Here is a 16026-nt window from a genome sequence, read left to right on the forward strand (position 1 = left end):
CAAACTCATCCTTTTTTATGGCTGCATAATATTCCATGGTGTATATGTGCCACATTTTCTTAATCCAGTCTGTCGTTGATGGACATTTGGGTTGATTCCAAGTCTTTGCTATTGTGAATAGTGCTGCAATAAACATACGTGTGCATGTGTTTTTATAGCAGCATGATTTATAATCCTTTGGGTATATACCCAGTAATGGGATGGCTGGGTCAAATGGTATTTCTAGTTCTAGATCTTTGAGGAATCGCCACACTGTCTTCCACAATGGTTGAACTAGTTTACAGTCCCACCAACAGTGTAAAAGTGTTCCTATTTCTCCACATCCTCTCCAGTACCTATTGTTTCCTGACTTTTTAATGATTGCCATTCTAACTAGTGTGAGGTGGTATCTCATTGCGGTTTTGATTTGCATTTCTCTGATGGCTAGTGACGATGTTGGCTCTGCCACTTCTTACCTGGACAAGCTACTTAATAATTTCTTCTTGGGTAAAAGTGGTCTGTCCTTCCCAACCTACCTCACATGACTTCTGTGTGATTTCTTGTATAAAATCACTTAATAAGTAATGTCATAATAGGTAGAATAGAAGGCATTCCTGCTCATGATGAGAATGAATTAATAACAGTGTAGCATATAGGATATGGGTATCTCCCCGTCTCCATCCCAAGTGGCACCAAAGCGACTCCTCCTTGCCCATTTGTTGCTGGTCTTGGGTCAGAGGCAGACACAAGGGAGGAGCAGCTCTCACATATACTTCCAGAACAGTTGCGGGCTCATTTTACATCTGGCCCTAATTCACCTGCGATAGCCTGCTTTCCTTTCTCCTCGTCATAAAACTGCAATCTGAATAAAGCATTGTTTACCTCTTTCCAGACTGAGTAGTGGCTGAGAAAGCAGCCGATTTCACCCCTCGTTAGAGGCCTGGAGGAATAGGGATCTCGATAGCCAGGCAGCATTTCAATATTCAGTGCCTTCAGCTGGCTTGTGTTGAGTGCCCTGCATCACAGAAAACACGTCTGGAAATTAACAAGTCAAAGGTCCCCACCACAAAGGCCAGAGAAAGAGAGAGTTAGTTCTGCAAACAACCCTCCTCCACACAGACAAAGATCCAGAGGCTTCCCTTTATTCCTTACAAGTTCCTCCGGGCTAATGTGTCACACTAGTATTATGAGCTCTGGGAAGACAAGAGGGTATCATATTTTTGTGTATTCCTCATAGTGCCCAACATAGTTCTAAGCATCATCAGTTTTTTGACAATGTTTAATAAGTACACTCCTATGGAAATTAGCTAAAGTATTGCAATAATCCAAGGAGTGTTTGATCCAGACCCACAGCTGAATCTCTGTTAACACAGTGAGCTTTGTGAAGTTCACAGCTTCCCTAATCTTAATCTGTTCCCTCCAGCCCTACAAAAGCCTTGAAAACCAGTAGCCTCACAACTATGACAGCTGCAAACCCCACCAACCCAGCAGCCACTGGCAGGGACAAAACGGACTGAGACTCCCCTAAAGACCTGCCCCCAGAAAATAATCTATTCAACCTGTCTAGTAGCTCCTTGAAAAGCTACATTCTCAGAGCTTGTCTTGATTTGACCTGACTCAGAGTTCATTTTCTGTGAACAGCACTATCTACAGGGCATTTGTCAAAACCCATGAGCAACAACTGTTTAACATTACAGTTGTTTGAGCAGGATTATCAGTTGATGCTAACAAGAAGCCAACCAAAAAACTTAAAAGGAAAAACCGAGGAATAAGAGGTCCATAGGGAGTTTGATTTGCTCCAAAATATCCCTGAGAATCTAGAAGACCCCAGGCATATTCAGGGCTGTCCACATGCCCAGGAAAAACTTGAAAAGTCCCTAGTCTCTCACCTCTGGCTGAACTTAAGGATCTGGAAAAAAATGTAGTGATGGCAAATGAATAAAACACTACAATGAAGGAAGAATTTGGCATAGTAAGTTTTAAAAATTAATACAACCATGTGGTGTCTACAAGAGCCAGCCTTTAGATTAAAAGACAAAAATAGGTTGAAAGTGAAAGAATACAAAAAGATATACCATGTAATCACCAATGACAAAAGAGCTGGCAGAGCTATGCTAATATTGGACAAAATAAATCTCAGACAAAATTCATGCTAGAACCAAGGAAGGACATTTTGTAATGACAGAAAGATCAATCCTGGCTGGGCACGGTGGCTCACGCCTGTAATCCCACCACTTTGGGAGGCCGAGGAGGGCGGATCACAAGGTCAGGAGATTGAGACCATCCTGGCTAACACAGTGAAACCCTGTCTCTACTAAAAATACAAAAATTAGCCAGGCGTGGTGGCAGGCACCTGTAGTCCCAGCTACTCGGGAGGCTGAGGCAGGAGAATGGTGTGAATCTGGGAGATGGAGCTTGCAATGAACCAAGATCACGCCATTGCACTCCAGCCTGGGTGACACGGTGAGACTCCAGACTCCATCTCAAAAAAAAAAAAAAAAAAAAAGGTCAATCCATCAGGAAGACATAACAATTATAAATACATATGCACCTAATAGAACCTCAGAACCATGAAATGGGAAGAACAGAAAGGAGAAATAGACGACTCAACAATAATAGGAGAAGACATCAATATCCCACTTGCAATAATAGAATTAGGCAGGAGGAAGACAAGGAAACAGAAAGCTTGAATAATATCTTAAAGCAATCAGACCTAGTAGACGTCTATAGAACACTACACCCAACAATAGCCAAATATACACTTTCAAGTGTACATGGGACATTCTCTAAGAAATACCATTTTTTAGACCATAAAGACCATACAGGTCATAAATTAAGTATCAGTATACTTAAAAGGATTGAAATCACACAAGGTATGTTCTCCAACCTCAATGGTATGAAATTAAAAACCAGTAACAAAAGGAAACTTGGGAAATTCAGAAATGTGGAATTAAACAATACACTCCAAACCAATGGGTCAAAGAAGAAATCACAAGGGAAATTAGAAAATGTTTTGAGATAAATGAAAGCACAGCATACCAAAACTTATGGGATACACCTAACATAGTACTCGGAGATATAGTTACAGCTGCCAATGTCTATAGTAAAATAGAATATCTCAAATAAATAATCCTCCCATCCACCTTAAGAAACTAAATAAAGAGAAAATTAAACCCAAAGCAAGCAGGAGGAAGAAAATAATGAAGGCTACAGTAGAAATAAATGAACTAGAGAACAGAAAAACAATAGAGAAAATCAACAAAACCAAAAGTCAGTCCTCTGAAAAGATCAACAAAAGTTGATCTTGAGGTCAGGAGATCAGGAGATCGAGACTATCCTGGCTAACATGGTGAAATCCCATCTCTACTAAAAGTACAAAAAATTAGCCAGATGTAGTGGCAGGCGCCTGTAGTCCCAGCTACTCAGGAGGCTGAGGCAGGAGAACGGCGTGAACCCAAGAGGCAGAGCTTGCAGTGAGCTGAGATGGCGCCACTGCACTCTAGCCTGGGTGACAGAGCAAGACTCTATCTCAAAAAAAAAAAAAAAAAAAAAAAAAGAGTAAACTCATACTATTAAAGTCAAGAATGAAAGAGGGGTTACCCCTACCGACCTTATGAAAGTAAAAAAGATTATATGATATTGTTTACAATGAACAATTGTATGGCAAAAAATTAGATAACCTAGATGAAATGGACAAATTGATAGAAAGGTACAAACTACCAAAATTGACTCAAGAAGAAACAGAAAGTATAAATATACCTATAACAAGTAAAGAAGTTTAATTAGTAATAAAAAAATTTTCCACAAAGAAAAGCCTAGAACCAGATGGCTTCACTAGGGGTTTCTGCCAAATGTTTAAAAATTGTTGACACGAATCCTTCACAAACTTCCAAAAAAAGAGAGGAGGAGGGAACACATCCTAGCTGATTTTATGAAGCCAATATTATTTTGATACAAAACCAAAAACATTATAAGAAAACTGCAGACCAATTTCAGTTATTAATATAGATGTGGAAATCTTCAAGCAAATACTAGCAACAGAATCCAGCAATTTACAAAAGGAATTACACAGCATGACCAACTGGGTCCCAGGATCATCCCAAGGTTGCAAGTTTAGTTTAACATGTGAAAACTAATCAAAGTAACATACCATATTAACAGGCAAAAGTCACATGTTCATCTTAATAGACACAGACAAATCATTTGACAAAATCCAACACCCTTCTATAATAAAAACACTAAACAAAATAGGACTAAAAGGGACCTTCCTCAACCCAGTAAAGGCCATCTGTGAAAAACCCACAGTTAACATCATACTTAGCAGTGACAGACTGAATGCCTTCCCTCTAAGATCAGGAAAAAATCAAGAAACTCTCGTCTCACCAGTTCTTTCAACCTTGTACTTGATGATCTAGTAAAAGCAGTTAGACATGAAGAAGAAATAAATGGTATCCAGGTCTGAAAGGAACATATAACACTATCTCTACTTGCATGTTACATGGTCTTATATGTGGAAGATCCTAAGGAATATACATACACAAAGGGAAAAGTACTATTAGAACAGATAAAAAGAGTTCAGTAAGGTTGCAGGATACAGGATCAATATACAAAAATCAATTGTGTTCATATTCATTTAGCAATGAACAATCTGAAAATGGAACTAAGGAAACAGTTCCATGTACCATAGCACCAAAAGAGTAAAATACTTAGGAGTATATTTAACAAAATAAATGCAAGATTTGTATACTGAAAATGACAAAACATCATTCAAAGAACTAAAGAAGATCTAAATAGTAAAAAGACACTCCATGATCATGAATCAGAAGACTTCATATTGTTAACATGGAAATATTCTCCCAGTTGACGTACAGACTCAATGCAATTCCTATCAAAATCCCAGCTGCTGTTTTCTTTTTTTTGTGGAACTTGACAAGCTAATTCTAAAATTCACATGGAAATGTAAGGGACCCAGAATAGCTAAGACAAACTTGAAAAAGAATAACAAAATTGAAGGACTCGTACTTCTTACATACAAAGCTACAGTCATCAAGACAGTATAGTACTGGCATAAGGATAGACATATAGATCAATCAAATAAAATTGAGAGTTCAGAAATAAACCCTTACATTTATGGGCAACTGATTTTTTACAATGGTGCCAAGACAATTCTACGAGGGAAAGGAAGTCTTTTTAACAAATGGTGAAGGGACAGATGGATAACCATGTGCAAAACAATGAATGTGGATCCCTGCCTCATGCCATATACAAAAATTTACTCAACACAGATCAAAGACCTAAATGTAATAGATAAAACTGTAGAACTCTCAGAAGAAAACTTCATGAAGTAAATCTTCATAGCTTTGAAATTGACAATGGATTCTTAGGTATGACACCAAAATTACTAGCAACAAGAACAAAAAATAAACTGGATTTCATCAAAATGAAAAACTCTTTTGCTTCAATGTACATCATTATGAAAGTGTGACAATCTATAATGCATAAAGTTAAAGAAAATATTTGACAATTACATATCCGATAAAGGACTTGCATCCAGGTTATACAAAGAACTCTCACTATTCAACTAGTTTCCCTGGTCCATGTGGTCTATGAATGGGATTGGGGCTCTTGGAGGTATTTGAAGCAGTGGTTCCTAAACTCTACTGCACCCAAGAATAGGGCTGACAGATTTAGGAAGTGAAAAACACAAAACATTCAGTCAAATTTAAATCTTAGATAAATAACGAATAATTTTTTAGTATAACCAAGCCCCATGTGATGTCTGGGACAAATTTAACTGGCTATCCAGTATTTTATGTGGCAATCCTACCCAAGAATTACCTTGAGGCTTCTTAAATGCAGATCCTGGGTCTAGCCTCACAGAGCATAATTCAGCAGGTCTGTGATGGGACTGGGGGAGCTGCCCCCTTAACCATCCCTGGGGACTCTGATGTGAGTGTCTAGGTCACACTTTGAGAAACACTGATGAGATTCTCTAAGGGAGTCATAAGAACTTCAACAGCTGCTAGCCATACTCCTCAGCTGGGGTTATGCAAATAGAAAACAAAGCTACTGATATTCTAAACCAACATATAACATGGAAAGGCATATTTTATAAAAATCTATGCTTAGAAATAGTTTAGGGTGTCCAATAAAAGGGCAAAGCCAAACAAGATAAAACACAAAGAAGGGATCTAACTAGGTTTCCTGTGTTACTTTCCTGCCATGTTTCCAGGAAAAGTGGCCACTATGATCGGTCCAGGCAGATTGTAGCAGGCATCTCATGCAACAGGAAATGTAGAACTTTATGCATTTTTCCATCCATTTTCTTCAGGTTGCCCAAGTTTTAACACTTTATGCTCTAATTCAGCTCTGAACACAATTCTGAACACATTCCTTCTGTTACACTACAGAAAGCTGAAAACCACCACAACTGTTCCAAGAACCCCCAGAGACGGGACAATCACATCCAATGTGAGCATTCAGTGTAATGAAAACCAAAGACCACTGGCTGGTGAGGGAATTTCAGGCCTGCTCTACAGGATGAAATTAACTTAAATGCTACTGTAGGTGGCCATTTTAAAAACATGACTATCCTTTAATGACCAAAGAGACTTATAGCCCCACCCGGGACTAACTCTCTGTCAGAGAAGGCACATCTCCACTCCAATCACATCTGCAATGGGAGAAGAAACCCAACTCACTTTCCATCCACAGCCTCGACAATCTTGACCTCAATCTCCTGCTCATACAGTGTGCGCAGCATCCGGTCCCGCCTGTCCTTTCTGCGTTTGAGGTTTATCATGAAAATCTAATACAAGAAGAAAAAGGGAAAAGACACATAAATTACTCAAGTCTTCTTTTAGGCTATTTGAAAAGTTTAGTAAATGTTTTAGATAGAAGAAGGAGTGGAAAGGATAGGAAGAACTGTGGTGAAAATTCATTTCTATCTCATATCAGTGTTTAAGGTAAATGATATTAATTCAAATTGAATTATTTTTAAAACTCAACTCTTTGTAGTGACTTAACTCTCTTTGTTTCTCTGATGTTCATTGATAAGTATGTTCTCCCTTCTCTTGAAATAGGAAACTTTAAAAAACTCCTTAAGAAGTCAAAGGACAACATGATCCTATGTTTAGAAAACCTCAAGACTCCATCAAAAGCCATTAGGATTGATAAACAACTTCAGTAAAGTTGCAAGATACAAAGTCAACACATAAAATCATTAGCATTTATATATGCTAACAACAAACAATCTGAAAAGAAATAGAAAAGCAATCCCATTTACAATAGCTACAAAAAAATTTAATAATACTTAGGAATAAATTTAACCAAAGGAGGTAAAGATCTTTATAATGAAAACTATAAAACACTGATGAAAGAAATGGAAGGACACTAAAAATAGAAAGATATCCCATGTTCACGGATTGGAATAATTAACATTGCTAAAATGTCCATAATATCAAAAGTGATAAACAGATTCAATGCAATCCCTACCAAAATACAAATGACATTTTTCATAGAAACAGAAAAAAAACTTACAATTTTCATGGAACCACAAAAGACCCTGAATAGCCAAAGCTGTCATGAGCAAAAAGAACAAGGCTTGAGGGAGCACACTACCTGCCTTCAAAATATGCTACAAAGTCATAGTAACCAAAACAGCATGGTACTGGCATAAGAACAGACAACACATAGACCAATGGAACCAAATAGAGAACCAGAAATAAGTGCACACATTTACAGTCAACTCATTTTCAACAAGGACAACAAGAGTTATAGATAATGAGGATGTCCTCACTATTCCCAGATTTAATGAACTATAGAGGTATCTAAAACTTTGTGAATGCCATTACAGGTAAATCAATGTTTTAATAAGGTCCTTTTGCTATAAGCAGTAAGAAACTCATTTTAAATGTTAAACTAGTGACTTTAACTGCCAGTGAGAAATGATGATGACACATAGCATGGTAAAGCAGAAACCTATAGAAACAAGTCAGGTGGTGTTGACTTCATCCTGACTAACCATTTGGATGACTTTGAAGAAGACATTAATGTTTCTGGGTCCACTTCTATAAAAATAGGGGGGTGAAGAAACTCATCTTTCAAATTCAGTACAGATTAAAATGTGTAAGATAGGTGGTTTATAATAAAGTTGGCTTTCTGCTATAGCCAGAATAAAGGAGAAACATTGTCTTAGAACCAGTCTGGAGTTCAGATTGTACTGTGTTAAGGTTTGGTTCACATGGTCATTCTGAATGCAGTCATAAATATATATTTCACTGGAATTAAAAGCTACACTAACTAAAATTTCAACCCTTCCTTGCAAAATATTCTCATCTATCCGTTTATAGATCCCTGGGCATAGAAACTGATGTAGGAGCAAGATGTTCTCTTTGAAGAAACTGTCCACCTGATTTGGGGCCAAGTCGATTAAGTGCATCCTAATTTTACTACTTTTCTTGTTTACCTAACTGGGTAATTATTTTGTAAAAAACATAATTTTCTGTGGTGACTGTATTTGTCTTATTACTTGGGACTTTATAACTTAACGGGTTGTGTTCTTTTAGTCAGAATCATACTGTGATGGGTCATGCCTCATCCCCTAATTTTCCAGATATAGAAAGGAAAGGGCATTTTCTCAGGTATAAACATGAAGCCACCTGAGGTCACTCTAGGAGAACAAAAACAAAACAGAACAAAAAATCAACAGAAATAAATCCAAAAAGGTCCCCCAAACCAGAGACCTCCAGTCTGGGAAGACTTTTAGTAAATAACAATCCAGTTCCAGTCCCTGCCAGGACAAGTGCAATAAAACTGTAGCCACGAAGTAAAAACACAGACGGCTCGCTCATACTTAGTGAACAGTAAACAGAGAAAAGAGTCTCACAGCCAAATGCAGCCCAGACACCACCAATGAGGTCACAGAGTCCGAGGAGGATTGAAAAGTCCCTGAAAAGCCCTTTTTCTACCATGCTATCTCTGTTCCATACAGAGAGGTGACTAACCCTAGACTCAGGAAAGTAGAGTCTCCAAGCCTGTGCCACTTCACGGAGTTGGCCTTCTCCTGAAGGGCTGTAGGAGTGACCCAGTCTTTACACCATGTCCTGGCCAAAGAAGACCAGAACTGGAAGATCCTGGTTTTGTCTTATTTTATTTGCTTTGGTTTTGTCCTCATAGGAATGTTTTTAGGAGGAAAAATGAATCTATGTAAGGACATGGGTCCTTTCACCTAGGGAACCGAAAGAGAGGTGTGGGGAAGGAAAGCTACAGTAATATGTGGAAGCTGGTCCACTGTGGGTGTGGGACAACCTTCTCTGTAGCTCTGATCATTTTTGAAAACTATTTGCAAATGAGTCTTATTCCTCTCTACTACATGTGGCTCTTCTCTTCTCATTCTGCCCTCTGTGGAAACAGCATAGTAGCTGTTAACTCTTCCCCATTTAATATTCATGAAATACCCTTTCCCCATTCCTGAAGTATAGCTCCAAATCAGTTTTATGGAAGAAATCTCAACTCCCAGTTCTAGCGTCAAATCCCTTTGAGAAGGCTGTACTCTGGGGACATGTATGTATATGTTACCGTGTGATAAACAAGGCATTTTCCTTCGATTAAGCAGTGGCAATGAGCACCAAGCTCAAAGCCTGTTCTGTTACATATCCAGAGTCCATGGAAGAGTTGTCAGTTGTGGACTCCTGATGCACTGCCCTAGCTTCTAGACCACAAAGCTCCTTCTGAATACTGTTCAGCAGCTACCGGAGAGACCCATGAGAGAGACGGTGACATGGAGTCACAATCCCTGCCAAGTATCTGTTATGCATATTACCAGGAGGGGTACCTCTTAATATTTCTGCTTCATTCTTTATACAACTAAAACTTAATAACAAATACTACCCTTAGAATATTATTAGGAAGTTCTTGCCTGCTGAAAGGCAGAATTTTAGAACAAATATGTTTTTTTTCTTTCTTTGTCCTCTCAACCCCGCTCTCCAACCTTTTCCATGGAAGAATAGTAGAAAGAAAAGAAAGCACAAAAAGTCCCAGAATAGTTTCCACTTGCTCAGATGTGGCAGAATAAAGTTAAAGTCCTCTATATCTAAAACATGTATCCTCTCTAACTTACTCTTGAACTTTGATAAAAGGTTGATTAAAATATCACAATATCTGCTCCTAGAAAATATCAAATTCACTTTCATTACTAAATGGTAACTTCCTTCTGAGTAAATGATTAACTACCTTTTATCATGATCCTCCCTTTTTTAAGATAAGGAAACTAAGGAACAACAAAAACCAAGTAGTTTTCCCAAGACCTCAGAGCCATTTCAGCAGCCAAGCCAATCTTGCTGGCTCTCAGATGCAAGCTCAGGCTTGTGTTCCAAAATGAACACATTAAGCCTGCACACACGTGCATGTGCACACACATATAGACACCTTTCCTACCTCATCAAATCCCATCTTGTCTGGATATTTAGGGACAAGTGAGACATACTTGGAGGGTTCCATTGGAGGACGGTCAACTGGAAGACACAAGAAACATGCAGAGTGCTTTGTTAATGAAAGGGTCAGAAATCAGAATTCCATCCGCATGCCTGATCTCTAGGGCTGGAATACAACTTGGAAATACAGGGCAGGGGACAATGGTAGCAGTTCTCCAGGACTGAGTAGCCACACAGGAACCCTGCTGCTCAGGGCACTGGTTTCAAGAGCATTTGTTTATATGGAAATTGCAACATTTGCTCCACTTCCCTTAAGACTTATTTCAAGAATATTTGGGAGGCAGTTTAGGATAATGGTGAAGAGGAAGGGCTCCAGAGTTGGATGATCTGGGTCCAAACCTTGGTTTGTGAAGGAGTAGGAGAGGTAGGGGACCTCTTTAAGCTCATTTCTTTGGTGTAAAATTGGGATAATAGAAGTGTATCTGTGTTATAAAATTTAAATGAGACCTGCTGCAAAACACTCATCACTTTAACATGATAAATGCCCAACAACTCTTAGCTATTGAAAAAGCTCAGAAATAGGCTAGAATTTTACTGAAAATACTTTTTTCTCTACATTTAAAATTGTCAAAGTGTGGGACTATTTTTGTCCCACCTGGGCAGGTTTAGCTGCGGGTGCGCAAAAGGTCCTTTGCTTTGACAGGATCTAACCATGGAGAGCTGGCCCTCATCTAATGGGAAGATTCCAGCTGGGAGCGACACTACTTCTCCAATAATGACAGTTTTATTTATTTGATACTCTAAAAAAGCTTCCTTTGCAAGCTGTGTATTTTAAAGGTTGGAAGTAATATTGGTTAAGAAATCTGAAAAGGCCTTGAAGAATGTTTAGTATTATACAAATTCAAAGTCCTCATTTGATTTTCCTTGAAGGGATAATACAAAGAAAATTTAAAATGAGAGCTGGTAACTGGGTTGTTGAAAGAACTATGGGTGATGGCCATGACTACTGTAACGTATCTGTTCCCCTCTATTCCAGGCACAGGAGAGGAATACACTCTCCTGCCCTTGAAGTTACTCAGGGCTATATGACTTTCTGGGGAAAGTTGACAGTGTAATGCTGCTGCTCCACTCTCCAAGAGCTCCCCTGCCCCTGGCCCTGGTCCCACCACAGTGCTCGTAGCGGCATGTGTGGATATGGAGCAGCTGCAAATTGGAAGCAGCCTGGAACGTGGAGCATCAACACATGGAGGGCAGCTCCCAGGAAAGACACCAGCTCTGCAGACTTGGATAACAAGAAATAAGCCATTGTTGTATGATGCCGATCAGATTTTTATATTCCAGCATAACTTTGCCCATCCTGAGATACTGTCCAAAGGGTATGATCTGTTTAACTTCACTGAAATATTACAGAGAAATCCTGACATCCTTTTACTTATTGGCAAATGATGTGAAATTCTAAAACATAGTGAGACAGAGTTCTTAGGCCAAACACAAGAGCTGGTCTTATTACTTCAAACTTGACACAGTCATATTTCTGTGCATATGCAGCACATGTGTTTGTCTTCCTAACAGCAGCCCAGAATATTCTGGTCCTTTCTGCTCCATTCCACTCTTTACAAGTTTCTTTTAAAATCAACAGGGAGGGTCCACCATGTACAGGGTTAGGTTTTTAAGGCAAAGAAGCTTAATGTACCAGCTTCCTCCTGTTCATGACATTGTCTGAGGAGCTGTCTCACTCTCCCTCCTGGGGCCTGAGACTTGGGAGGACGTTATATTTTGAGTTACCCATTCTAGGCTGCTGGTCTCCTTTGGACTCACATGGCCTGTGTGGCTTTAACATTTCAGCCAAAGAGTCTACTTTTAGCGACTTTGTTTCCCTCAAACATAGGCAGTCATTGCATTCACAGGACAAGTGTTGCAAAAAAAGCCACGAGTGGTTGGCTCCCGAAAGTCATCACTGAGCAAAAATATCAGAGAAGTGTGCTTGGGTTTTGCCACTGAAGGCAGCAGTAAGCCATAGAGGAAAACAGGAAGTAACACAGTGAGTCAGACCTAAGAAACTTAGTCTGTGGGGAGAAGGATGTATCTTTGCTGACAACAGACTTGAAGGTTAGGTATATCCTGGCTTCTGTTTGTAGCCATTTCTGACTTCATCATTCATAATTCATCTGATCTCTCATTAAATCCCTTCCTGGAAATAATCCTTCCCTGTACTGCCACTTGGGACAACGGGCTACATTGCTTTCGGGAAAGTTTCAAGATCTAGTGTGAATAATTACAGCCATTGTTACAGGCATCTTATCACTCACAGAACTGTGGGTTCTGTGAGTGATATATATGTCACATATATACTTGACATATCTAATCACAAATATTTAATGTTCATATGTACCATGGGATATGTATGAGTGTCTCGATTTTTATAGATAAGGTAACAAACATTAAATAACTTGCCCAAGATCACAGAGCTGATAGAGCTGGTATTTGAACTTAATCTGACTCCTGCACTGGAGCTCTTAATTCCCATTCCACATCATCTCCAGAGCTAGTCCTTGGTGGCCACTGGTATTAGCCAACAAGGCAACTGGGCTGGGTCCAGAGTAGCTCATTTAAGCCCAGTCATGTCTGGAAAAGTACCTGATAGATTGTACTTGGATCAAATCCTACCGCTTCTTCTCTATAATTTCTCCTAAACTTCTTCCATTTTTGCAGCCTAGCTTGGGTGCTTACCCACTGTGTCTGGGCTGTTTTTGATTTTTTTTCAAACACTAACATGCTCTCAGTCTTTCCTATTCTAATTAATCACGCTCACTGTTGTCAAAATAATCTTCCGCCACACAGCTCTGCTCTCAACCATAACAGTCACACTCAAAGATACATTTAAGGGCTTAACAGGTTGCTAGGTGTTTTCATAGTCACCATGTAATTTTATCTTCAATTTTTTGTGGTGGTTTTTTTTTTTTCCCCCACAAGTAAAGAAACTGAGACCAAGCCAGATGTAGACTTGTCCAAGGTCAAATACTGAGTGACTGGCAGAGCTGGAACTCAGTTTTAGACCTGACTTCAAATCCAATTATCTTAGTAATTTTTACATGATGTACTGTTGTCTCAAAATGTCAATATTGAGAGCAGGTACCTGAGCCTTCCTGTCACCTTATGCTGTAATTTGCAAGAGTAATCGCCTCATGCTTTATAAACCATTTAAATCTAACATCTTTACAAGATCTGGCCTCCTGTCATTCATCTCCCAAAGGCAACACATCCCCAAATTCTCTATGCAGCTTCTAATGTACTAAATGAGTTATCACATGAAAACAGATGGGCACAGTGCTTTTAATAAGTGTTAGTCATTGTCGTCATAACCCTTCTCTCACCTCACTCAGATTCTTCAACTCTGATTTCTAAAACTCCAGTCTGCAATTCAGAAACTTCCTGACCATCCCCTTCACAAGATTTTCAATTCTCATCCACTGATGCCTGATAAAACCCTAATCCTGGTTAAACTCGTTGCCCACTTACTCAGCACCAAGAGGACTACTGTTAGAAACACACTATTGCGTTGACCGAGTCACTTCAGAGCTACAATCACAGATGTCAAATTGGCACTTGATACCACCAAATGATGTAACTGTCCTTTCATAGTAAATTTATTTTCCCACTCTTTGAGAGATTGTATCTTATGCCTTCTCTCTCCTGAAATCTCCAAAATCTCTGTCTAGCTCATGACTGGCCTATATACTTCAGAAAGAAAATATTCAAAATCAAATTAGATCTACCTTTTCAATCCACCTCAAGTCCACAAACCAAACTGCATGTGTATCGATACATTCTGCCATCCTATCTGCACAGTAGATGAAATGTCTATCTAGTATAGCCTCTCCAATATTGTCCTGGGCTGCAACCAAGTATAAAAACCCTCTTGTTTTCACCTTACAATTACCTTCTCTTCTACATCATCAAGATCTCCTTATATATTGGAACCTTGTGATTAGCATACAAACAAAGTTATATTTTTTATTAAAAAAAAAAAAAAAAAAAAAAACAGTGCAAACAGACAAACCCAACCCAACCAGAAAAATATTTCCCTTGACCTCCCACCTCCAACAGCCTCCATCCAATTTCTCCATTCCCCATCCCATCAAGATTCAGCTTTCTCATCTCCCCATTGGCTTCTCTTCAGTCCACTTGAATGGATTTGTGTCCTCATCATTGCACTGAAGTGGCCCTTATCAAGGTCCTCACAGACTCTGTCTTGACAGAACCAATGACCAATTCTTTATCCTCATTTTCCTTGGCTTCTCAGCAGCATCTTGGCTCCGTCTTGAAATACTTCTCAATTTTTCCTCCCAGCTCTCTGGCTGTTTGTCTTCCCTAGGGATCTGTCCTCTTCTCGTCCTGTGTTCTTTTACTGCATGAGTTCACACTGTTCCATGGCTTCAAATATCCTTCCAATGCTGATAATTGTCAAATGTCTGTCTCTAGCTGAAGTTTCTTCCCTGAACTCCAGACTCATATATCCAACTATCTTCTGGCTTTTCTATTTAGATGCCTAATAAATATCTTAAGCTTACGTGACCAAAACTACCTCCCCACCCCTGAGTCTTTTTCTATAAAGTCTTTCCCATCTCAGTAAATGGCATATCAGGCTAAAATCCTGGACTCATTCTTGATTCCTTTCTTTCCATCATGGATTGCATTCAGGTCTCTGTATGTCCTATTGGCTCCACCACCAAAATATATCCTCAATTTGTCTGTTTCTCATCACCTCCTTGCTATCGTTCACATCCCAATCACCATCATGTCTCACCAGGAGAGAGGTACTGGTCCCCTACACCCTAGTATCCTCACCACAGCCCAAATGATCCTTCTAAATGCACAAGTCACATCAGGCCAACCCCCCGTCTTCCAGGGATTCCCATTACTCTTGGAGTAAAATCTAAATTCCTTACCATGGCCAGAATGTTCGGTGAGATCTGGACATTTCTTCTCCCATTACTCCATCTCCCTTGACCCAACTCATTCTTTATACCCCAATCACGCTGGCGTTTTGTCCCTGGAACACCCCCAAGCTTTTCCTGTCTAACAGTCTTCACATGTGCTATTCTTTCTACTTGGGACATTCTTCACCCAAATATTCATGTGGCTGCTTCCCGGATATTTTGTCTGTTGTCTAACTCTCTGTGTTAGAATATAAGCTCTCTGATGGCAGGGTTTCTGCCTGTTTTGTTCACTGCTGTATGCTAGCATCTTGAACAATCTGTGGGGTACGGTACGTGTTGAATAAATCCTTACAGCCTGATTATCTCTTCTAACACCTTCACTGGCTCCTTAAGATGGCCATTCTTCTTGATCTGAGCATTCAAGGACCACAACAATGAAGCCACTCCACCCTCTCAAACTTTATTTCTCCCTACTGTTTTAAGTCAGCTCTCCTTCAGAGTGAGAATACTTTGTCTTTTCTTGGTCTGTTTCCTCTGCCTGTAGAGTCCTCACCATACCACTCCCCTTGTTTAAATTTTACACTTCTACCCAAGCTTAGCTTAAGAACCATTAAGACTTGAGGCTCTCCTGGATCACACAGGCCATAGCAATCTCTCTCTATCCCAAATTCCTA

General features: G+C 39.5%; 1 protein-coding gene across 3 annotated transcripts in view; it reads right to left on the reverse strand.

The window, feature by feature from the left end:
- Positions 1 to 16026, reverse strand: part of COLGALT2 (collagen beta(1-O)galactosyltransferase 2) — a 115369-nt gene that overhangs the window by 15426 nt on the left and 83917 nt on the right. For all 3 annotated transcript variants that reach the window (XM_017848115.1, XM_017848116.1, XM_017848114.1), the window contains 3 exons: positions 10417 to 10493; positions 6681 to 6787; positions 862 to 994 (listed from right to left, as the gene is read on the reverse strand). In XM_017848115.1, the coding sequence (XP_017703604.1) occupies positions 862 to 994; positions 6681 to 6787; positions 10417 to 10493 (317 nt within the window). The remainder of the gene's footprint in view (positions 1 to 861; positions 995 to 6680; positions 6788 to 10416; positions 10494 to 16026) is intronic.

The sequence above is a fragment of the Rhinopithecus bieti genome, unplaced genomic scaffold (assembly GCF_001698545.2).
Source record: "Rhinopithecus bieti isolate Rb0 unplaced genomic scaffold, ASM169854v2 scaffold_27006, whole genome shotgun sequence".
NCBI classification, from domain to species: domain Eukaryota; kingdom Metazoa; phylum Chordata; class Mammalia; order Primates; family Cercopithecidae; genus Rhinopithecus; species Rhinopithecus bieti.